Below are 23265 nucleotides of genomic sequence, written 5' to 3'. Positions count from 1 at the left end.
TGTCATTTCGTCTGGCTCTGTCGTTACGTTCTTTGATCATTGCGCTTCAGTGTTTGACATTCGTTTTCATGACGCAAGAATACGATTGACCTGTTTGCTTCAATAAATCACTATGCGCGCTAGCCAATCCGATTTTAGCAAGAGTATCAGCACGCACACGTAATGGTTATTATTAATTTACTGCGTATTTTTACCGCTATAGCTGTTACGGTCTAACAACGTTGGTTGTTTTGATGTCCACCGGTAGAGTCGCTAAAAATTCAATATCATCTGCGAGATGGACAGTCCAAGATTCTGCCTTTTAACTACTCTGGTGGTGGTGCAACAGTGGAGTACACTGAGTTGACGACAGCAGCTGCTATTATCGCTAAATCCCGTTCAACATCTGCATACTGGATACACAGCTGACGTCCGCGCCTTCGCGTTACGTCGCCTTCCCAGTAGCAGAGGTGGTCACAAATTAAATTTTCCTTTATTTAATGACGTCGGTGATGATGGTGATTATGGGCCTTCAAGATATGACACTCAGCCACAGGGGCATGGACCAAGAATCATGGGGAGAGGGAGGGTATCTGTAATTGTAGTAGTGGTTGTTGCTGTGCCTTCGAAACGTCGTACGTACCTACAATGGGAGATGGTCCAAGAATCTAGTAGGTTTACGTTTTGTTAATAGTTCATTGTAAAGCAGCTAATAATTCTTGTGTAATTGAAAAGTGAGATCGGATAAGTGGACGGTGAAATTTAAGAGAGAGATAATATTAAAAATTATGAGGTTTTACATGCCAAAACCACTTTCTGATTATGAGGCACGCCGTAGTGGGGGACCTCGAAAATTTCGACCACCTGAGGTTCTTTGACGTGCACCTAAATCTAAGTACGCGTTTTGGCACAAATCCATGTGCGGGTTCTAAAAAGAGCAGCATTGGCATGCTTTTCACGTCGTTTGGTAGAAATCCACACGCGCGTTCTGCCAAAAGCACCATTTGCATGCATATCGTGTGGTTTTGCAGAAAACTGCATCCGCGTCTACCAAAAGTTGGATATCCACTCGGTTGCTTTCGCATTTCGCCCCCATCGAAATGCGGCCGCCGGGATTCGGCCCCTTTGACCTAGTGCTTAGTATACTAGTCTAATTGTTGCATCATCTCGTTTTTTTGCATTTCTTTTACTTTGCGTTTATTGATTTCAAAGAAGAATTTTCTTTAGCCACGTCACGCCGCCCGATTCTTGGCCTATGCTCCTTAGTGAGTGCGAGCCATGGCAGCGGTACGTTCGTCATCATCAGGTGACGTGAGCCACTGCGTCCAACCAACCAATGTCGTAATCAATGTGGTGAAAAAATTTAGAAACCAGCACTCGAGCCGAAGCGATCGACAAACTCACGTCTACGTATTGTTCTTTACCTTACCTCCGTAGTCACAGGATTTTACCTCCTCTATAAAACAAATATGTTGGTTTAGCACGCAGGTGTCAAGACCTAAAAAAAAAGATGCCGCAAGAAGCATTGAAGATTAGTGTCAAAGTAGACAGATAGCCTTATGCGGTCCGCAGAAATCAAATGGACCCACCAGCAGCATTTCCGAAATAGTGCTGACGTCGATAACGGTAATTGATGATAGTGGCCCAAATCGCGCCACCGACGACGATGTGTGACGACGACAGCAACACGACCAACATGGAATGACAACAGAATGACAACAACGGAGTGACAGCGTGACAACGACTACGTGACAAAGGTTGTGCGCCTGCGTTTTACTTCTGCGCTCGTTTACTCCACGGAGGCCGGATACTCCTCCGGCCATTCGCTGTGAAATCGTGCAGATCCCACGCACTGTGGGAGTCGGTCTAAGTGAAAATGTGGTGGACCGGCAAGACGAAACGTCGCATCTCGACCAGAGATGCACCGCAGACTTTGGCGACGCACGCGCCTAGCCAAGCGTCAGGCCAGGTTGCAGAGTAGCGTGACTCGGCGTCCACCAACAACCACGACATCTAACCCTTCAGACGCCGACTGCAGCATGCGCATCTGACTGCGCTAGTGGGTGCTTGACGACGAACGCGCTTCTCAATTCGGCTGCGCCATAGCACGCGTTCTCAGCAGCGAAATCCCCGCCGCCGACAATGAAAACGGGCCAGCCAGCCAAATCGATTGGCTTTAGTACGTAGCAAGAAGGTGAAAAGAATGACCTGCATGCCATCTACCAGCGCTTCGTTTCTTAAAGGATGCTGAAAAATATTTGTCCGTCTGAGTTGAGGCTCGCTTTTGTTTCTAACAAGTAGGCCATTGGCCTAATTGGTGCTTAGAGGATGATATATTCTGTTCATGTTGTATCAGCTTGTCCACTTATAACCATGGGCAGGTGCTTTTGATTTATTCAAATGCCTTTTATTTTGCTGCGTTTACTATCGCGTAGCAGCTTATTCCTTAAAACACTGACACTGCGGCGTACGGGCAGTCATATTCCTGGAAGAGCAAAGAGGGCAATACGTGGGTGCTTTCCTTCAACAATCATGTTTATTTCCGCTCGTCAAGCGACTAGACGCTTCGAAGTGAGAATGAATGATCGTCTTGATTTCTTCCTATTGCAAAAGTAGTGGATAACAAACCAGTAAATATACAAATGAACAAGCACTACGTTTCTAGTTCGGCGCTATGATTTAGTGGTTCCATAAAACCATGAAGTTCATGTGCCCCATTGAATGCAATCAGTTGCGACCTAACGAACACAATAACAATATATCCGCACACATTGGCACACTGCGTGTCTTTACATCTGCTCTCTTTCGTTTTCTTGTGTATTTATACCAAAGGCTGCTCAGTTAAGACAAAACAGCCACGCATGTTAAGCAAATATAATCACTTGACCCCCAAGTGGAAACGTTAGAAAAGCTTGAAATCCCAGTCACAGCCTTTCCCACGAAGAAAAGCTGTCCCCGGTAATCAAATTGCCGTTGCAGTAGTTTTATGTTACGTTCTCTTCGCCTATACAGCACGTACGAGTATATCCTTTTAGTCATCTTCAACAGCACGCAATCTTAAGAAGGTGTTTGTAAGCACTGAACTTGCGACAAGTCCAACTCAAGAATAAATTCATAACGCATACATTCAAATTTTCAGTGCTGGTCGTCCCTCTATAGTTTGCGGTTGTTTTCTGCGAGGGGGATGGAGGACAGCAGCTTGTTACTCGAGACTGATTCTCAGCCAAAAAAATAAAATGGGGGGGGGGCGCTGAAAGAAATGCTTTCCGACCCAATATAGCGCCTTGAATATTCAGAGATGCAGAGCTGGTTTCCCAATCTTGTATCTCTTCACGAGAAGCGCGTCACATCCTTGATGAAGGCGACCGGGTGGCGTGCACTCGACATGATGGTCCTCTCCGGTGGCAGGTGCGGGTTGGTGCTCGGCGTGTGCACGGCGCAAACTCGCACGAACACGGCAGTTGCCGCGCCCGCCAACACGACCGCCACCAGCGTCAGGTACCAGTAGCGCTGCGTGACAGAGAACGTCCAGGGTTGTTTGTGCTTTAGACTTACATGCGTGCCTGTAACGAAGAATGTTACCACGGCAACAGCAGATGCCCTTATGTAAATATATTCAAGATAAGCCGGAATTGGCTATAAGTAGTAGTCAGCCAATTCCGTCAAATAAACCATAGTTAGCGAGATGAAACATAGTAGCTATAGATATATGACTCAGGAATCAATGAGCGATGTTAGGGAATCAAGTTACTCTTGAGTCAAAGAAAACCTTGAAGTCGAGGAGAGCTTGTGAAATAGCTGCGAGTCCGGAGCGCGTATAGAATGAACTATAGAAGCAAACGCTTTGATGGGAGACCTTAAGACACATGAGAAAGAGGTAGTCGGGGGTGGGTGGGGGGGAAGGGCGTTCGCGGAATTTCGCGAACACTACTTTTATCGCAGGAACGAACCGCAGCCATATATGTTACCACAAGTGCGCTGTCCATGCCCTCGCCGCCGAAGACGAGTCGCTTTAGCCTGGAGAGCAAACCCTGGGCGTCGATGAGGTGGCACTTTTGGAAAACGTCGCAGTATCCCTGCAGGTCGTAGCACGGAGCGCCCGGCTGCATGCGCCTGCCGCAGAAGTCCCGCATGCGCTCGAAGCTGCACGCCTCCTTGCATTCGCTTCCCGGCACTGCACGTAACGTGCGCGCAGGACGAGTCCCCTTTGAGAAAGCGTTGCTGTCGCGGCAATGTTAAGCAATCTTGAGAATAACGAAAACGCATACATTCTGTCATTTGGGTAACTGTTTGACGACTTAAATAAAGAATTTTGTGCTACCTGTGAAATAAAGACAGGTAGCGCAATACGGTAAATTGCATTTATCCAGGCGTTCAAAGCATACGGAAAAGAGCGATTATGAGATCATACTGACACTTGGCATTGGTAATAAAAAGAAGGCAGTATTTCCTCGGGACCCTTAGTTCGCACAGCGCCTCGGGGGCGCATTCGCACCGTTCTCTCTGCAGGCGATGAGGCACATGTCCGCCATGCTCAGGTATGACCCGGTCAGGTAGCAGTCGACCAGGTTGTACAGGCGGCAAACGGACTGACTGCACTCGCCGGCGTCGCACAGCTGGGTGGCGTGATTGCACAACGTGCCGTCCGGCTTCCAGTCGGACGGAGGGCACTCGCCGCTTGTGCCGCTGGTGGACAGCGGTCAAGGACAGCACGACGGTAAAAGCGCGAAGGAGAATCGGTCAATGTGTGGTGTTTCACTTTTGAAAATGCCTGTTACTGCCAGCATGGAGCAGCGTTGGCGTAAGCCTGTCGTCTGCTGCAGCTGCCAATACCTTTCATAATTAGTTCTTTGTGATAACCGATTACTTACGCACTTCCAAAACCCATTACTTGATAGAATTACACGGATACATGGCCACTTGGACAAAATGACCACCTCTCATGTATATAATGGTCTAGGCACGCAAAGATAGGCACAGATGTATAACATCGTGGCGCGGTTCGTTGCGGTAATTTTCTCCGATTGCGCTATCGTCTCACGATACTTGAAATGTACTTCATGGGCACTTTTCGTCGTAGTAGCCAATACGACAGCCTTACGCCCAGAGTGTTATCAATTTTGTTTAATAACCTTGTTGCCACCGGTTTAAGCAACTTATATGCGGTACTACATGCATCGGACTTCAAGGATGAGCAGAAAATTCTTTGCTTATTGTTTCGAGTATAATTTAAAATGTGTAAAAGTCAGTGTCCACGAGCTTAGAAAAAGGGTCTGCGGAGCCATTATCCGTATTCTAGAGTCCGTTATAACGTCAGCGAAATAGAACTTATTTTACGCCATTGCACCCATGCTAGTGGTGGGGTATGCCTCCGTTTCGCCCTACCTTCCTGCGATCTCTTGACAAAATATCTGTAAAGGCTCATAAATAGCCTAAAATAAATATATCACTGATCGCACGCGTTTGGATTGTTATATCTATTGCATTTAGTTCACCTGCAATCTTTCGATACCGTGCACTCCTGCAGACGGTGCAGTGGCCCGACCTTGATGGCTGCGCGCAGCGGTATTTCATACACACGCACGCACACTCGGTGAGAATCGACTTCGAATACGGCGTAGTGGATATTCAGACAAGTACTGACACACTTCTTTCAAAGCGGTAGAAACTATGCTACACGCTTCTCGATTGTGTAGTGATAACGCTTAGCTATAGTCTGAACGTTGAGAAACACTATATTTGAACCGATACTAAACTTGGTCTTGATGAACAGCCCGTTTATTCTCGTGCTCGTTATCATGATGTCATGACGCAGAGCGGGATTTACTGCTGTCATGTAGCATTAAGGCGAGTTTCGATGACGCTGCCTCTCAAGAAAAATAAAGAAGAGGGCGGCGCGGATTCCTTCTGGCTGCACGCACGTGAAGCAGCGTTCTCAGGAACGGAGCAAGCCAACATGCCATGACGTCATGAAGGCATCCACCTGCTGAGTACCGAAACTTGTCCGTAGAATCGAGCATTATACTGTGTTATTTGTGACGCTATGCCACTTGCCACTATATTTTATGTAGCTTAGAGGGTTTGGACCTTCACTTCCCGCAATAAATGACTCCGAAATGTCATGTTCGTTGTAAATGTTGCAGATGGTGGCTTTCATGTTGAACGACGCAACTTGATTCGTATACTGGCGTTCACGTGTTCGCAAAAAATAAGGAATGGCTGGAACGCAGCGAAAGGGAGGACGGGGGTGCTGCGGATATCTTTTGAGCTCTGTTGTGAAACGGTATTCTGCATAGAAGATGTGCCGCACTGAAACTTGGCATAATTGAATTCTGGGGTTTTATGTGACAAAAACCACGATTTGTTTGAGGCACGCTGAAAAAATTAGCATCATAGAGAAGGATACGTGCAGTAGGCCTCGAAGCTGCAGTCGTCTTCAGGCCTGCATGCCGTCGACGTGTTGTGAAAGCGGCAGTCGCTGCTGCAGCACGCTCCGTTACTGGGACTGTGGTTGCAAAAAGAAAGAAAGAAAAAGTACATGCTTCGCATGGCACCCCTTCATTTCACGGAGGAATCTATGCGCGATCGACTGAATCCTCTAGAATTTTTCAAGGATATTTGTAGACCACAGCAAATGATGGGTGGTCTTCCGACAGCAGCGCACACAGCACGTGTTAACAATTTTTGGCGAGAACGCCTTCGAAAGGAAATGGCCTTGTTTCTGTAAATACCTTGTGTAGAATAATATGCAGGGAAATTTTAGAATATATACTGTAGAAGGTTGTGCCGGGGTCTAGGAATGCTTACATTAGAGCACTACTGTTTTGGCAAGGCCCATGCGGCGCCACACACCATAGAGCAGCACGTCATTGTAAATTTACGTTTGCTTCTTGAGTTCGCACTCTTTTCAGTGGCGTCACTCTGACCAGTTGGACAGAGGTTTCCCCGCTGTTAGTAACGACGTTATACAAACCTTAACGCTGCTGGTCACGTACCAGAAGTACACGTGTCTCAAATTCGACTCCTCACTAACTTGTGCCGGGCCTAGATCAACTCTTCAATGTCGAGGAAGGGTAGATATGTGCCGTATGTAAGGAAGAAAGTTAATTAGTTGGAATTTAGATGATGACATGGTCCTTGTGCGTAAAAAAAATAGACGGAAAGGAGCGCAGAGAAAAAAGATAATTGAACAGGTAGAACGCTGGTCTTCATAGAATTGAAAACCAGCGTTCTATTTGTCCAATAATCTTTCTTTATCTGCCCACTTTTCCGCTTTTCCTTGCGCGCTGGACCGTGTCTTCGTTTAAAGAGGTGCCAGTCACCAGTAAAGTCAACTGCTTTAGCGCTTCTGCAGATCGAGACAGCCGGGTAAAAGCTATGCACGTCAACGTGGGCCGTGTGCGATGCCCTCACCTGCAAGCGGCTCCGGGCCTGAGCGTGCACGGCTTGCGGTTGATCTCTCCATGCTCGCGCGCGTAACAGCACACGTCGGTACCGCAGTCCTGGCGCTCGTAGCCGCAGTCGCACTCCTCGTTCATTTCGCGGATGGAGTTACCGCAGAAGGGGCCTTGGGGCTCTGCGCATGCGCGTGGCAGGTAACACTCGTTGCATTGGACTTCAAGCCAGTTTTCTTAAAGAGTTGAATATCTTGCGAAGGATCATTTCTATAGGCTGCGCTCAAAAGCTCCGCCGCCGCCAAAAAAATCTTGTCCGCAGACAGCATTTTTACCACTGGCGCGTTAAAATAAATTCTGGGTTTCACGTGCCAAAATCACGATCTGATTATGAGGCGCGTCGTAGTGGGTGGAGTCGGGATTTACTTTGAACACCTGGGATTCTTTAACGTGCACGTAAATCTAGGTAAACGAGCGCTTTTGCATGGCCCCATTGAAGTGAGGCTCCCGCGGTCGGTCTCGGACCCGCGACCTCCAGCTCAGCAGCGAAGCGCCATAGCCACTGGGCTATCGAAGCGGGTCGCTTTGCTGTACGAGTATCCCCATAAGGTCTTTCACGGTAGCTAGTGACAGCTCAGAATTCAAAGCATTATGTGCCTGCCGCAATGGGAGAAATGTTAAAGGGATGGATTGAGACCGAATACTTTTATTAGGTGAGGTCGCAGACAGCCCCCGCTAAGAAGTTGAATTCGGCACCAGCAGAGGCGGCTGCAAGGCAACATCAACGTAGGTGGAAATGCGAAGGAGCTGTGGATAGTGCGAATGGGTACGAATGAAAACGACAATGCTTCTTCGCTGATGATCCGACGGAGTCCAGAAGGCGTGTAGTGGTGAAAGGCACCAGACGGGAACGTCGCATATTGACCATGACGCTCTTCGCGTATAATGGCCCATATGAGAGCCCGTAGCTCAGGTAAATCACCCCCGCCGGCAAGATGCGCAATGTCGTAAGGACGCAGTACCCGAAGGGAGCGAAGCTCGTCAAGCCGCTGGCATGTAGCAGTGATGTCACTAACCGAAGTGGGATTCTGAACTACCAGGGCACTGAATGCGATGGGGCTGATTTCCTTGAAAATGTGACGAATGTGTTCTGCTTCCGTCATGTTGCTACTCGCGCGTCGGAAAAGCGCCAAGACGTCTCCAGTGTACGAAGTGTACGATCGCTTTTGTGTTGGCAGTGGTCGGCGAGCTTCTCTTTAGCGACAGCAGATCGGCCAGCAGTAGTGCCGAATATCTGTCGAATCTTCTGCGTAAATGCAGCACATCAGTGTTCGTGGTTGAGGAACAATGTTTCCGCTACGTGGGTGAGGTAGAAGGCGACGTTTACTAACTTTTGATGGATGTCTCACTTGTTATAGTTGCTGGCTCAGTTGTAGTTATCGTTACAGTCATCAATGTCGTCACCACAGAGTTCTGCAAAGACAAGGCGATCACGCTGACGACTATTGCGAGTCCAAACTGACGTGTTCAGAGTTGCAGGAGGTGTAGGATTAGTAGAACCAGAGACGCTGGAGTACAGCATTTCGGCTTCAGGTGGGCGCACCCGGCGGCCTGAGCACAGCTCCACGGAGAACGGGAAACTGGTACGGCAATGGGAGCGAGGAGAAACCTTCGCCACTTGAAAGGTCGGAACCAGACCGAACGCTTTTGTTAGGCGATGTCGCAGAGAGCACCCGCCAAGAAGATGATGATCATCTTTGATGATGATTATATACAGTTGTAAAGGATGAGGTGTGCTAAAAGCGCTCGCAATATGTAGTAACAGTTCGTCTACATCGTCTCTAAAGCTATCTCGCAAGCTGCTGGAGTCTCTGAGTTATGTGTGCAGTTACATTACTTCTCGCATTTATATTACACTTGGTTATTTCATACCTATAGGACGAAACTGCTTGGAAGAAATTGTTCACAAGAGTGACCACTTAGGTAAGGAAGAGAAAATAATCCTTGTCGCTAAGAGTTTTGCTTGAGCAACGAGAAATCCTTTTGGGTACTTCTTTTGTAAACTATTTGAAGCATACAGTGTACATTTGGTATTTGTTGAGCCAGTATCTATATCCAAGGCGGATCAGCTGCAGTGGCATTCTCCTGCGAAGCATGAGATCGTGGAATGGATGCTACACCTTGGTGGCTGCATTCTCACGGGGGCGATATACTCAAATGCGCCCCTGTAGTTACATTTAGGTGTGCGTTAAAAGACTTTAGGTGGCCCAAATTGCCCCGGTGCCACCCACTATGGAGCCTCTCATAACCGCATTTTTTTTTACTTTGGAACGCTGAACTCCATTAATCAGTCTATTTTGTTTGTGCTCCGAGAATTCCCCGAACAAGGATCAAATGTGCCTGGTTTCTTGCAAAGGGCAAGCGGAGGATGGGCTATTATTGAAGCTCACGAAATGAAAAGGCAATCGCTCGTGAAAGCTTTGCGTCAGGCGTCGGGGAGTGAAGCTCACCCTGCAGGCAGTTGGGCCGGGACCCGCGCTGCGAGAACATCTGCATCAGGACAGCCGATATGTTGCGCACGCTACATAAAGAGAATCGCCGGTTGTTGGGTTTGTTGCCGCGCGTGGCGCTGGCGAACATGATGAAGTTGCCGCCTGTGCCGTCGGGGACACAGTCTGGAGGCATGTCGTGCTGCACGGATGGGACCCACAAAAGTAAGGGTGTGTGAGTATTTGAAGTTCAGGATGAAAGCTCGTTTGAATAATTGCACTCAAGACCTCAACTTCTACCGATGGTTACACTATAACTTGAACATAATATCGCATCTTTATATAGCTCGTAAATAAATTTGAACACGTGTTCTCTAGAACGGAGCAAAGAAAAACGGCTCCGAATCGACGAGTGAAATTCCCTCATAGGAAGCCTCGTTCCAGCGAACATGTCTATCGAACGTCCACTTTGGTCCTTAAATACGCGGACCGTTTTTTCGGGTGTCATACAAGTGCCAGGGTTACGTGTACAGACGTCGGTTCAGGGTACGTGCTCCGTTAAGCGATAAAAGCTAACGAAATGGCAGAAATTGCTTATTAAGCACTGTTTCTCAAATTTCCACAACCGTGCATACTACCGAACAAACTAACCCGACGCAAAACCTTCTGTTGCTTAATAGCGTTAAGTCACGCCCTTTACAGCCGCGTAAACAAAGCGATTGAGGACACACCGGTGCTCCGAAGTTATGACCGAGCTCGTGGGCAAAGGTGATTTCGGAGACCCTCTGCGGCACACGCATGTTCTTGTTGAGAAAGGTGACCACGCCCGTGTTCAGGCTCAGTCTACCGATGTAGCCCGTGGTGCCAGTGTCGACCACTATGCCGCCTCCGGATTGGAACTGCTCACATATGCCGCCCGAGAAGCCTGCGTGCGTACACATGTCATGTTGTTGCGGTTGTGCTGATGCAAGCCCGGTTAGCCCGGTGGGTTTGACCGGAAGCCGTTCCTCCCGAGCTTCTTTGACGTTGACAAAAGAAGGGTTCAGTAAATGCTCATCAAGATGGTGTCTCAGGAGTAGTAAAGCAACAGGCGTACAACTCCTGTTCTGTGCACAGGGCCTCCTTCGGGAAAGGCAATGTGATGGAAGGCTTGTATGAGGAACACTTTTCATCGGTCCAGATGAGTAGTTCTTTCTTCGTCAAACTGTAAGCACATCCATACGAAGTATTTCATATATCACACACCTCACAACAGAGTTTCGTTTTAACACATCAGTCGGCCCCAGTGATCGAGTTGCAGAGCGCCAAAACAAACATATCGACGTGTAGCTTGGCTGATGTCAGTTGTGTGGTGCGATGACCCTGTCTGGTGGCCGGGTCCACATGATCGCTGCATGATCTGAAGCATTGCGCGATTTGTGAGCTAAAAGCGATCGTGAGATTTGGCCGACGCTTACGCAAGACCATATTGCAATACACAGTAGTGTCCGTGTCCCATGGTCAATCTGAATTGCAGATACATGTCGTCAGCTTTGAATATGTTGAGCTTCAAACACACTCAATGTCACCGGCTGCACGCAAGAGCATTTATTGACGGTGTGAACCGCGTACTTACTATTTATTCCCTCAGGACACAGCTGGGTGTTTATATAAGTTGGAACATTTCATTATAAATTCAAAAATACAGTTTTTAAACGACTATAAGCGGGCCTGTAAAACAGGCGTAGATCAGCTAGGCAGAACTGCCTGAAGAGGATTGGTGACAACATGCACGACATAAACAATGGCCGAAATTTGTTAACTGGGGAGGGAGTTCCATAAATTTCAAATCAAGATATAGTTATAAAGGAGTGTTGCATTTGGTTACAGAACAACACCGACATTTTAACGCCACCTTTTCAAATAATTGATTATTGCCTGTTCCTACATGGAAAAGAAAACCGTCTATATAGGTACACGTGCTCAGAGCACACCCTGCTGTGGTGTGCTACCATGTGGTACACACCATCGGGTTCAGCCATGTAGGCGAGGCCCAGCGTTCCTCCGGGAAAGTCCCGGTGGGTCCACAGGTACGAAGCGCAGAAACCATCGTGGTTTATCTTTGACAGCTCGTGCAGCGCATGGGGAGCGTCGAGGCTGTCCTGGCAAAAGGGGTTTGTCCGCATCGCCGGTCCCTCGCACGCGCTGGAGTCGTTGATCTGTATGACACGGACAGATTGGCGCAAACACGCTGCCTGACCGTTTACAAAACACTGAAGATGTTCAAAGAAAGTTGCCTTATGTGGCTTCACTTGTCAAGAACATGAAGAGGGCACAAGAAAAATAAATTTTCTTTCATTTTGTATGAGTTATTCACTATATATTTCCTATTAAATGAACGCACAACAGTCAACAAGGCCACAGGAAAATGAATGAGATGTACGAAACTCCGCTCGTAATATGGTGACACAGTCTGTACTAGTAGTAATTGAAGAAAAGTATGCATGACGTCGGCCAAGGCTGCTCGCAGGAGCTATGATACATGGATACAGTGAACACACTCGCGAACTTGCTTAGCGCTTCGTAGATCTAATTTATACGACGATGCGCTTCACGCGGAATATGCACGTGCTCGCCGGGTGGGATCTATAAGTGAAACGCGCCTCGTGCCACCACCGCTAGCAAACTGTTGCCATTTGTCAAAATGTGCGCCGACTCGAAGAAAAAAAAAAGATACATTTTGCTTCGCGATGTATGTGTGTGTACGAGTGAGGTAGATCTACCGTGTACTGAATGATTGACGTAGTTCAAGTTGCGCCTCGTGTGAGTATAGAGTTTCTTTGAATTATTTGTGCCATAGAGCGTATGAATCAGTTGGGCAAAAGCCTGCGAATACATTATATGCAAGTCCATGTCAAACAAATAGTAGTTGTTGGGATATGTCGTTTAAGCAGCACTGATAAATATCAGAGACACCGTAATATGACAGTTCTGATTAACAGACGACCAAGGGTTTTTTTTTTACATCCACCTAAGGTTAAGCATGGAGCGGACTCATCAGAATGCGGCCGGCGCTTCTAGGATTTGATCATACAAGTTTTCCACGTTCGGTCGCAGAACTCAGTAGCCACTGAACAACGAGGCGATTGCTTTTGGATATCCTGGATGAACTCGTCGCCATTTTCCCGCAAATTGAAAAGAAGCTGTCCTTGATTAGCCGCGATCCTTCATAAGAAATAACCTCACGTCACTCGCGTTTGGTGCGTAGAGCTCTCAACGTTAAAGTGCCCTTTCGGGTCAAGTTGTACATTCCCGATTTCTGCCGCACATTTCCACCGGAATATGCGCGTGGCACATTCTTACGCAACATCGACATCTTTTCTAATGGATCATCATCATCATCATCATCTGGTTACGCCCACTGCAGGGCAAAGGCCTCTCCCATACTTCTCCAACTAGCCCGGTCGTGTACTAATTGTGGCCTTGTTGTCCCTGCATACTTCTTAATCTCATGGGTACTAGAACGAAAAAGACTCATTACGAAACGCGGCATGGATGTTAAAGCCAAATGTGGGACCCAACTGGCCACATGGCCAGCGCTTGTTCCTACCACGAGACGCTGCACCACGAACTCGATCCCGGTGATACCGTTGAAGTTTGTGCCGCCAAAGATCTCCGAGACGGCCTTCACGTGCTTGGACACCATGCTGGTCAACTCCTGGCGGGCCCTGAGAATCTTGTCATGCTCGTTTCCCTGCCAGGAGGCCACTGCCTCGAACAGCGTGTGGTCCACGGCGATCTCGAGGTTACACACGCGCTGAACGTACGTCTTTCGAAGCGTACCCTCCGGATCCAGGAGGCCACCGCGGTTGGACGGCGTCTTCGAGAGGTTTCGACCGTGAATGCCGGAACCATAGGCCGCAACCTTCCTTCGAATCGCGCTGGTCATCGGCGTTGTTTCGAGGTCGAGGTCCATCACCGAACGCTTTAGACGGCGTTGCTGTAAGGTCCACGAAAGCAAGCTACGCTATTGCGAGGAAGACTGAACGCCTGAACGAAATTACAATTGACGTACCGCACTCTAATCGCGCCAGCTTTTTTATAAAGCTTAGCATGTGTACTTTTAATGCTAACCGGCTCTCTTCTGCCTTAAATAATGGCAATAGCCTGCTGATTTAGGGTGCTTCCGGTATTTTCCGTCAGATCTAAAGCTAAGCCGGAGTAAAATATTTTAGGTGATTGCGACACCAGGTCTGCTGTTGTAACTTTTACTACATGAAGTGAACATGTAGTATTTCTGAGCATTTTACTAAATTTATCTTACTTGCCGACCCCGTAACAAATAATTATACCATACAAATGCGAGCGGCTGTTACTATTATTCAAGCTAAATTATCAGCGGTAATCTTCAAGTGTAAACTTGTTACTGGACACCATAGTGTTTTGCACAAACTAAGCCTGACCATCTTAGTCCTTCAACCACTCAGAGAACAATGGGAGGTATAGGGTTAGTTAGAATTGACATTTGTTGAGTCACGCGTGGTGGTGTGAACTCAGTTCTATGGCTCTGCGCCTCTTCTACTGGCATCATTTCCCTTTTTAACGTATTTCAGTAGTTTAGTGCTGCTACCATAAAATTTGGGAACATTTTACGTGTAGTGCGATTGTATAGCTCTTTCAGCGAGCTGTCAAATACAAATGTGGTGGCTCTTCCATCGTTAGTGAGCGTTTCTCAGTGAGTAAAGCTACTTTTAACGAAAAAAGGCTTCCAAACCTGCAATTTCGCGGTGGTTTACAGCGTGTGGAATCTTTATAGAGACGAAATTCGCCCCTGAAGCCTCATATAGAGAGATTTAATAATGTGTGGTGACATTCTTGTTGCAAAAAAAGGGGTATTTACGCAGTCGTATAGTTAATGATCGCGTGCTCAATCGTCAGCCGAACGAGCCGATAGTTGCAATATTCATTTTTACCAAGTCTGCTCGAGTACCAATGAGGGAATCGGCTTCTACTATACTTCACCGACATTTCTTTCCAGTGTACATTTGAAAAAATCATGGTTTAAAATGCTGAGTTTGTATGTAATTGGCACGACATGCGACGAGCGTTAGCCAGAATAAGCTTTAATTGTTGAAGTTCGAAGTGCTGCTTTCTGTTCGCATCATCTGAAAAGCGGCGCATCGAACAACGTACAAACTCATCTAAGTGCCTGAATTCCATCCTCCTCAGTTCACCCCCTTCCTCTAATGTCAATTTCTACGGGCCAAATTCTCGCAAGCGAATGGCAGGTACAATTTCTCACCTATCATGCTTCAAACGTTTTCTTTTTCTAATATAGTGAAGTTTTGTTGCATATCGATGCCTGGCTGTCGCAGCGGAGAGTCCTAAAAGTGTCCAAGGAATCGGCATTTAGAAAATGTAGCTGAAGGGTTCATTGTGTTTGCCCCCTTTACTTTCAATGGCGGTTGGTCTCAAGGCACCTGAGATTGGTGCCGCCGGTATTGGCGCCGTATTCGGTCCATGGCATCCTTGGCGGCGCCATGAAGGCCGCAACGTCCACCGGCGAAGCTGACGTCCCGCGCCGAGTAGATGAGCGAGTGGAAGGGGGCCGAGTCCTGGACAAAATGGCCGGCGCGCTCCACGTAGAACTCCTCGCCCTCGCGGGGCAGCGAGATGCGGCCGCTGAACACGCCGCCTATGATCGATCCCACCACGCGGCTGTCAGGCGCCCCTGGATAATGGCGTAGGTTATGCGACCTTTAAGTTAGCAAGAAACGAAAAGGATAACCGAGAGGCTGAATTTTTGTTAGTCGCCACATGAATCCGACAGAAGATGAAGCCAAGGAAAGCATAGAGGGAATTAACTGTGGCTTACACTGACACGCAGAAATTATACGGGTAAGGGCAATAGAAATGTTGGAAAAGATTATACCTACTTGCTGCCGGACGTTAACTATGGTGGCGGCTGTCATCCTGTCTACGTTATTGTGCATTTGTGCGTATGTGCTAGATCTGGCCCCGCAAGTGTTAGCCAGAGCCGCTATTGACAACGGTGGTGGATGTTGAATATCGTTTTCACAGCAGGCGTCACGTGAACTTAAGAACAAGCAACTGCTCTTGAAATCTACGTATGTTACCTGAAAGTATAAATGTTGCCAGAGTCGAGATCGTCGCTATGCAATGAACGAGTACTTAGTAGTATATCGGGCGGTACACATTAAGTGTACAGATTAAAGTGAAATTATCATGTGGGAACTACAGATGTTTCGTGCACACAGGGCTTTGACGGCAGCTTCGATTTCGCAGGTACCTCATCCGAACGGTTCATAAAAAGCAACAACAACTGATTGGCGTGTTGGGGGACGTCTGTGTTCTCTGCGGTTTGGCAACCAGCGGTAGCGCATTTCGAACGCACGAGCTCACACAGTCGCTAGGGCAATGCCACAAATTATTCTGAAAGTGAAGAAAGAAATCTGCAGACTAAAAAAATGTCCGCCTATTTTGTCTCGTATACTAAAATACTTATTGAGACGGACATTACTTGGCACAATAGCACGAACTTTAAGCAGCATTATTTACTTTTGGGCATACAGCCCATTTCCGCGATCGAAACCTTTAGGTTCTCAAAACGTTTCCCGAAATAAAATCTTGCGTTTTTTGAAACAATCTCCACTCGACAGTCTACTTTGATTGAATAAAGTAGGGTACCTCGATGTCAGCACCGCCTCCCGCCGTTCAGGCTGTGTGACACCCTTTGACCAGGCCTGCGTCGCACCTCCGCCATATTGTGTCCGATTTGTTAAAGAGGCCGTACACGTGCGTGCACTGGTTAGCGCGGTGTGGTCCTGTTGCCTGGGCTTTATTTCAACGATGCTGCGCCCGACCGTTCGGGCTCGCGACGTGGGATGAAAAGGGCTTGACAATTTTATCGCTAAAAATGCACCGTCGTGCCCGTTTGCTGCACACCTTTGTGCACCAGCTCAACTGAAAAATCACACCTATGTCTTATATTTCCCCGCGACCTAGAACGCAGCAAAAGGTTGACAAGGACCTTGTTCATCTAAGATGTTTATTGTGACTTCTGTGTGAAATGGTGTTCGTGAAATTTTCTTACGCCCTATGCATTTGCCGTCTAAATCGCTTAATCGAGGTCATGGGGAGCCTGCTCAAACTTTATGTGTCATTTCCAACTATCCCATGCACTGAGCCTCCGAACGTCAGGAAAATTTCCTTGGGGAGCTTCGTCATGTTGCAGCTCAGCATTTGTAGTTGCACTGATTGTACCAGCTAGATGGAACGAGGGGAGATGGAATATGGAAGTACAACCGCCGCAAGCGTAAACCTGAACTTATCTGTTTTGATAGTTATAATAAGCATACAGACTTGAGCGTTGTCAATGCTCTCGAGTTTGTGTGGACGGCCTCCTGTGACTTCAGGGAGGCTGAACATGTTTCTGAGCTGCCTCCACCTACATTTCGGTTTTCGGGTTGTCTTCCTCTGGTTTTACTCAAGTGACAGCTGTACGGGGTCACCATTTCTAAATCTTCCGGAATTGTTAAAGATCGCCTGAGGCTGGTCGGATACTTCTTGTCTTTGAGCTGGATTATTCGAAGAAGCGGATATTAATAGTATTATGAGAAATCATAACACGTATTCAAAAATTAACGAAGATTCGCTGTAATTGACGCCATAATTACTTTTCGGCATATCTTGCCATTTATTAATCGTAGCCGCTGCGATTGCAAGACGTATCCAATTGAATTGAATCTGTAGGATGACACCAGTTTCGAGATACTTTCCAAAGTGTAGAACGAAATACATGGGCATTCCAGTTATTTTTGTGCTCCAATGCATAAAATATGATTTTGTCAAAAAACAAGTGGAACAACAGTGCATTTTTACGGCGAGTTTGATTACGCTCATATTCAATCTGGCGTCATTCTGGAAATTGATTCCAAGTGTATACGCCTTACAAACTCGCCATACTACTTGCAAATTAAATGTGCCTTCAAGTAATTAGGTGATTAGGGAATCTTAAACATTAGTTGAATACATGTTTTGATTTATCATGCAAGTAATGTCCGCCTATCTGAGTAATCCACCCAATTGATGTAATTGTGTTTTTTTGCAACCGGCGATTTTTAAAAATTCCGGAAAACTTGAAAATGATTCCTCTGTACATATTGACAATAAATATTCCCTTTCTTTTAGCTAAATATGTCACGATGTTTTTCTTTCTTAAATTACTGTGGCCGTCATGGGTCGTTGCATAAAGAAACTAAGGCAAATGTGTTTTTCACAAAACTGGTTGGGCACTGTATTTATAGTGGTTTTGCCTTTCACTTATTAGAAAGATTCAATTCCGTGACTTTGCATGCGAAAACCGCTATCTGATTATTATCGGTAGTGAAGGACTTCGAAATAATTTTGGCCACCTTTGGCACTTTAACGTGCACCTAAATTTAAGTACACGAGCGGTTTTGCATTTTGCTTAGTTTGAAATTGGATAGCCATGGCCGTAATTAAAACCGCGACCACAAGCATACTCGTATAGTGTGTGTCTGCTAATATAAGACTGTCTCCGACCCCGTGCTCTTTATCATTCTTACCTTTCACACGCACGATTTGCATCTCGATGAATGCACTACCCTCAGCTAATAACGCTGCCGCGTTTATTTACCTTATTTTGTCCTATGTCTTTTGACGCCTTGACGCAGCTAAAGCTTTACGATAGAAAGTCGCGTTAGCCTTTTTGAAGGACAAGCTCTAAAACATTTAGCGTACACCATATGCGTCAACTATGTGTTTGAAGTAAAATTGTTAGCGTGAGTGAAAGCGCGGCAAAAACGACTAGTTTTCTGCCGGGCTCGAACTTTTCTAGTATTGCTGTACTGTAAGCGTCTGACGTCATTTTTAAGGTGAGATATAAATAGTGCAATGCACGTAACCATACAAACTGAGAACGAGAAACTTTTACACTGTCAGTGAGCACAGAACCTAAATCTCCGCTGTTCGTCATAGCGCGCCTTTACGTCTTTCGTAATAACATGGCGGCACAGTCAGACATGTCACCACCTTGTAAGGAGAAGCGTGGCATCGAGGCACCCTACGACAGATTGGGTGGCAGCGGCAACCTTCGAGTCAAGTGGCCGCTGCTTTTCAGTGGCAACTTATGGCAATCCATCGGCATGAATCTTTCGAACAAGTGCTCCCAACGCATACTCGAATTCGCTAGTGTGAAAAATGTTTATCAAGCAATCCCTCAGTCGTAGACATCATCAATGAGCCTTATCGGATAAGCAACGATGAGTTTATGAGACTCATCATTGTACTGGTGAGCTCTGGACCAATGTGACTGCCTTGGACTCTGTCACCTGCATCTAAATCAACGTTTATGGACGTTTACGAATTTAGTTTTGATCAGAACGCAGTCTTCACAGACAGGACGCGAACCCGAGGCCTCCTGCTGAGCAGATGTGAGGTGCCGATATTCTTACATCGCGGCGGGTGCGCACATTTAAACGTGAGGAACATGAGAACACGTCTGGCTAGACTGCAGCATGAGTGATGTGGGGAAACGAAGCTAGTGCACCTGGCCTGCGAATGTGGCAGCTCAAAGGAATAAATCCAGGGGTACCACGTGCCAAAACCACCATCAGATAACGAGGCGCGCCGTAGCGGAATGTTTCGGAATGGTTCTCACCACATGGGGTTCTTTAACGCGCACCCAATACACAGTAGGCGGACGTTTCTCGCATTTCGCCCCCACCGAAATGCGGCCTCATAGCAGCGCAAGTGACAGCTCACCCACGACATGACCGGAATAGAGATGCTCCAGGCTGTCCAGTACAGGTCCTCGATGCGTCTCGATGGTGAAGTCTTCGGAGAAAGCGGACGGGTCCCTCTCGAGGCGCAGCCTGAACTCTCTGCAACACATCGGAGGAGATGGCTCGAAAGAGAACCGCCCCTTCAAGTGCACGACGTTCCGCAATTTCGCGCACCGATAGTGCGCTGTCCCGTGAACACGTGCTTACCTCTTGTAGGACCTGAATGCAAGCTCGACGTGGCGCGGGGCCTGGTGTTGCGCGGCTGAGCGCTTCCAGCGCCTGCTGCCCACGCTGATAGGCTCGTACGCGAGCGGCTCGTAATGCAGCACGAAGTCGTTGAGAGTGCGTGCTGCGCGCGCGCGGGCAGAACGCGTTCTCAGTAAATGCTCAACTGCTGCAGTGGCGTGTCGTTTGTTGCACAAAGCTTCGCCGTCAAGTGCGAACTAGCGCACGTGTACAAAGTATACAGACAGTGACTTGTAGCTATATATGCGCCGTTTTAACCACTCTGCTTGAACTTGTTTGACAGGCGGAAAAAGTCGTTGTACAAAAACTAGCCTGTTTATTTAAAGCCATATAACGGCACTTTCAAGGACGCCTGGCCTAAACGATGATAAATTCAACTGGTAAGAATGTCAATTTCCTGAAGCAACCGTCACCGTGGTTTTCACGTAAGGGGCGATCATTTTTAAGTTTTCCGAAATTAAAAAAAAAAATCCCTGTGGAAGATAACGTAATTTTTGTCCTTGAGCTAGATTATTCCAAGAGGCGGACATTACTAGCACTAGAAATGGACACACATGTTCGGGTAAATAATGAAATTCCCCTAATTAACTTCTTAACGGTTTACGGCACATATCGTAGTTTACGTATTGTAGCCAGTGAGTTTGCCAGACGTATGCACTTGAAATGAATTTCCAGGATTACACTGTTTCAACGATATTATTTCCGTAAGTGTGGGACGAAACACATGGGTGTTCCAGTTACATTCGTGCCTCAATACTTAAAAGAGCGTTCTGGTAAAAAAGGGATCGGTGGAGTTTGATGGCTTATACCTGGTCTCATTCAGGAAATTCATTCCAAATGAATACACCTTGCAAACTCACCGGCTACAATTCGTAAATTGCCATATGTGCCTTAAGGTGATTAGGAAGTTGATTAGTGAATATTCCGTAATTAGCTGCGCATGTTTAAATTTCTCGTGCAAGTAATGTCGCCTCTCCGAATAATCCAGCTCAAGGACTAGAACTATGTTATCGGCAACAGGCGATCTTTAAAAATTACCGAAAGCTTAAAAATGATCACCCCGTACATGTGGTACTTACACGATGCTGCACGAAGAGCAACCTCAGGATGCATTTCCAAGAACGTTCTGAAATGCCTTGAAAAGCCAGACACTGCTCATATATCGGCGAAAACATGACGTCGCATTTTTTCTCGATATCTTTCAGGCCACATTACATTGGCTTTCCATGAAAAACGGTCACTCGATACACTCCCGAGGGCGCGCGGGGGGTACGGCAATACGCAGGGTCCCGTGGTTTTGATTGCGAAGGTATGATAATGCTGAAGTCAGTCACAATGGACGGTGGACTTACCCGAGTATACAATGGAAGCCATACAAGAGAGCGTCGCGAGTGCAATCCAGAAGCTTCCAAGACCGACCATGAACGGCGCAAGAAAAAGGAACTGCTCGCTGCCAATCCCCGTTCTGCTTCTTCTGTCTTCTCTTCTTCTGGTTCGTTTCCTCGCTTGCGCGCGTTCTCTAAAGCTGGCACGTGACTGCTAGCGGCTTGAACCAGCAGAGAAGTTGCTTCGAAAACTGGCGTAACAGAGAAATTAAAGCGGTTTTCCGCACTGTTGGCCTGGATGAAGACCCGGTGTCAGCCAAGGTGTAGTAGTATAGCGTATGGACATGACGTCTGCAAGCACGGGATACCTTGTGCCCTGCAGCGCGTACGCTTATTGCATGTCCGATTACGCTGTGCTGCCCCTCCAGGTATATGTGTAGAATATTCTAGTTGTATTAAATTCCGTATTAATGTGTGTTTATGTGCCGCCTAGAAAACATTCAGCGACAGCAATTCCTCGCAATATTTTTTTCATTAGTGTGTTGCGGCTTACCAGTTTTTTTGCTGCTATATATTTTAGCTAGTAGTAGTTATATGCGCGCCTTTTGTTTGCGTCTCGGCCGTGAAGAAAACCAAACAGTGGCCTGCACGCTTGAGCATTAAAACTTGACAACAAACGTGAAAGCACACCTTATGGCAAGAGATAACGGGACATCTCATCTTTCTGCACGAATAATAACAGCAACGAAATCTGAACGTGGACACAGGGAGGAAAGCTCATATACACATGGTATTTGCCATAGCTACTTTATTTGCATCTATTTCTTCAGGCTTGCCTCACAGTGGGCGAAGGTCTTGTTGCCGGCGTCTCTAACGCTTTCGGTGAAGCTTTGTTGACGTAACGCACGTCCCGGATCTGGTGAGCCATGCCGAATAGCCTCTAGAGCACGATGCTTTTCTCTTGCCGTCTGTTTGTGTAAAAGAGCAAAAACAAAACAGAAATAAACAAAACTGAGAAGAGTGAAGGTTAGGGCGCCATAATTAGACTCTCTGAGGAAGTAATTTATTGACGCACTCGTAATTGGAATTTCTGATGGCTGGTATATTTTCGTGCAGTGTAGCTGAACGGTAAACACCATTCGGGCTCCCCGTGCGTACGCAGCATAACTGATCATAAGGAAAAACTCGGAATTGATCTGTTATTTGAATTTTAGTGCATTCTGCTTACCTCGGTCAGAATTCGTCAGCGAATAATTTAAAGGCACATCGGGGTGAAACGTGACCACTTGTGAAACCGCAAACACTAGCACCGAGCACGAGTGACATATATAGAGGAATACACGAAGGCATTAAAGAATACCTGTCGCGTATCCGCCGTGGTGGCGTAGTGGCTTTGGAGTTGCGCTGCTAATTAAGCCCGCGGTCGCGGGATCAAATCCCGGCTATGGCGGCAGTGTTTGATGGGGGCGAAAAAAAAAAAAGAAACCGAACAAAAAGTCACGTACCGTGCACTGGATGCACGTTAAAGAACCCCTTGTTTTCAAAATTAATCCTCACTGAGGGTGACTCATAATCATATCGTGGTTTCGGCACGTAAAACCCCGAAATTTAATTAAAATTTTTAATACCCGTTGCGGTGGATACGGCGATACGACTTTCAACTGCCGGGCGAGGTATCGCGAATTCGATTCTCAGCCTCGTAGGCCGAATTTCGATTGGGGCATATTGACGTAGAAGAGTAGTAAGTTGAGGGAATTGGTGAAACTGCACGTTTCTCTACAGCGTGAACAAATCACTCGGAACAGGAAGATAGGCGACACCACCCAGTGCTCGTGTAGTGTTTTCGCGTTCCACCTGATTTGTTTGCGCTGAAGATAAACTTGCATGAAGTGAAGTTGTGCAACCGCGTAGTTCATGTGGCGGCATGGTGAGCACGTCCACACAGCACAGACTGGGCAGTGATTTGGTGAGTTGCAACGCTTCCTTGGCAACTGTCGATGGCGGCTAGGAACTCTCTGCAGAAAAT

General features: G+C 47.1%; 1 protein-coding gene across 3 annotated transcripts; it reads right to left on the bottom strand.

Moving 5' to 3' along the window:
* Positions 1 to 2345: 2345 nt before the first annotated feature.
* Positions 2346 to 21398, bottom strand: LOC135909761 (disintegrin and metalloproteinase domain-containing protein 10-like). Of its 3 annotated transcripts, XM_065441828.2 has the most exons (13): positions 21267 to 21398; positions 19876 to 20017; positions 19649 to 19767; positions 15322 to 15572; positions 13452 to 13841; positions 11868 to 12060; positions 10594 to 10787; positions 9884 to 10064; positions 7393 to 7555; positions 6386 to 6484; positions 4475 to 4665; positions 3948 to 4153; positions 2351 to 3489 (listed from the first exon to the last, which is right to left on the bottom strand). In XM_065441828.2, exons 1-13 carry the CDS (start codon positions 21334 to 21336, stop codon positions 3310 to 3312), a joined length of 2379 nt encoding a protein of 792 aa, XP_065297900.1. In that variant the 5' UTR covers positions 21337 to 21398; the 3' UTR covers positions 2351 to 3309. The 3 variants fall into 3 exon arrangements, with proteins under 3 accessions (XP_065297901.1, XP_065297902.1, XP_065297900.1); XM_065441830.2 differs by lacking the exon at positions 13452 to 13841 and having other exon boundaries at positions 2348 to 3489; XM_065441829.2 differs by lacking the exons at positions 9884 to 10064; positions 10594 to 10787 and having other exon boundaries at positions 2346 to 3489.
* Positions 21399 to 23265: the final 1867 nt, after the last annotated feature.

Source organism: Dermacentor albipictus, chromosome 4, assembly GCF_038994185.2.
Source record: "Dermacentor albipictus isolate Rhodes 1998 colony chromosome 4, USDA_Dalb.pri_finalv2, whole genome shotgun sequence".
NCBI lineage: Eukaryota > Metazoa > Arthropoda > Arachnida > Ixodida > Ixodidae > Dermacentor > Dermacentor albipictus.
This window is presented reverse-complemented; position numbering and strand designations above follow the sequence as displayed.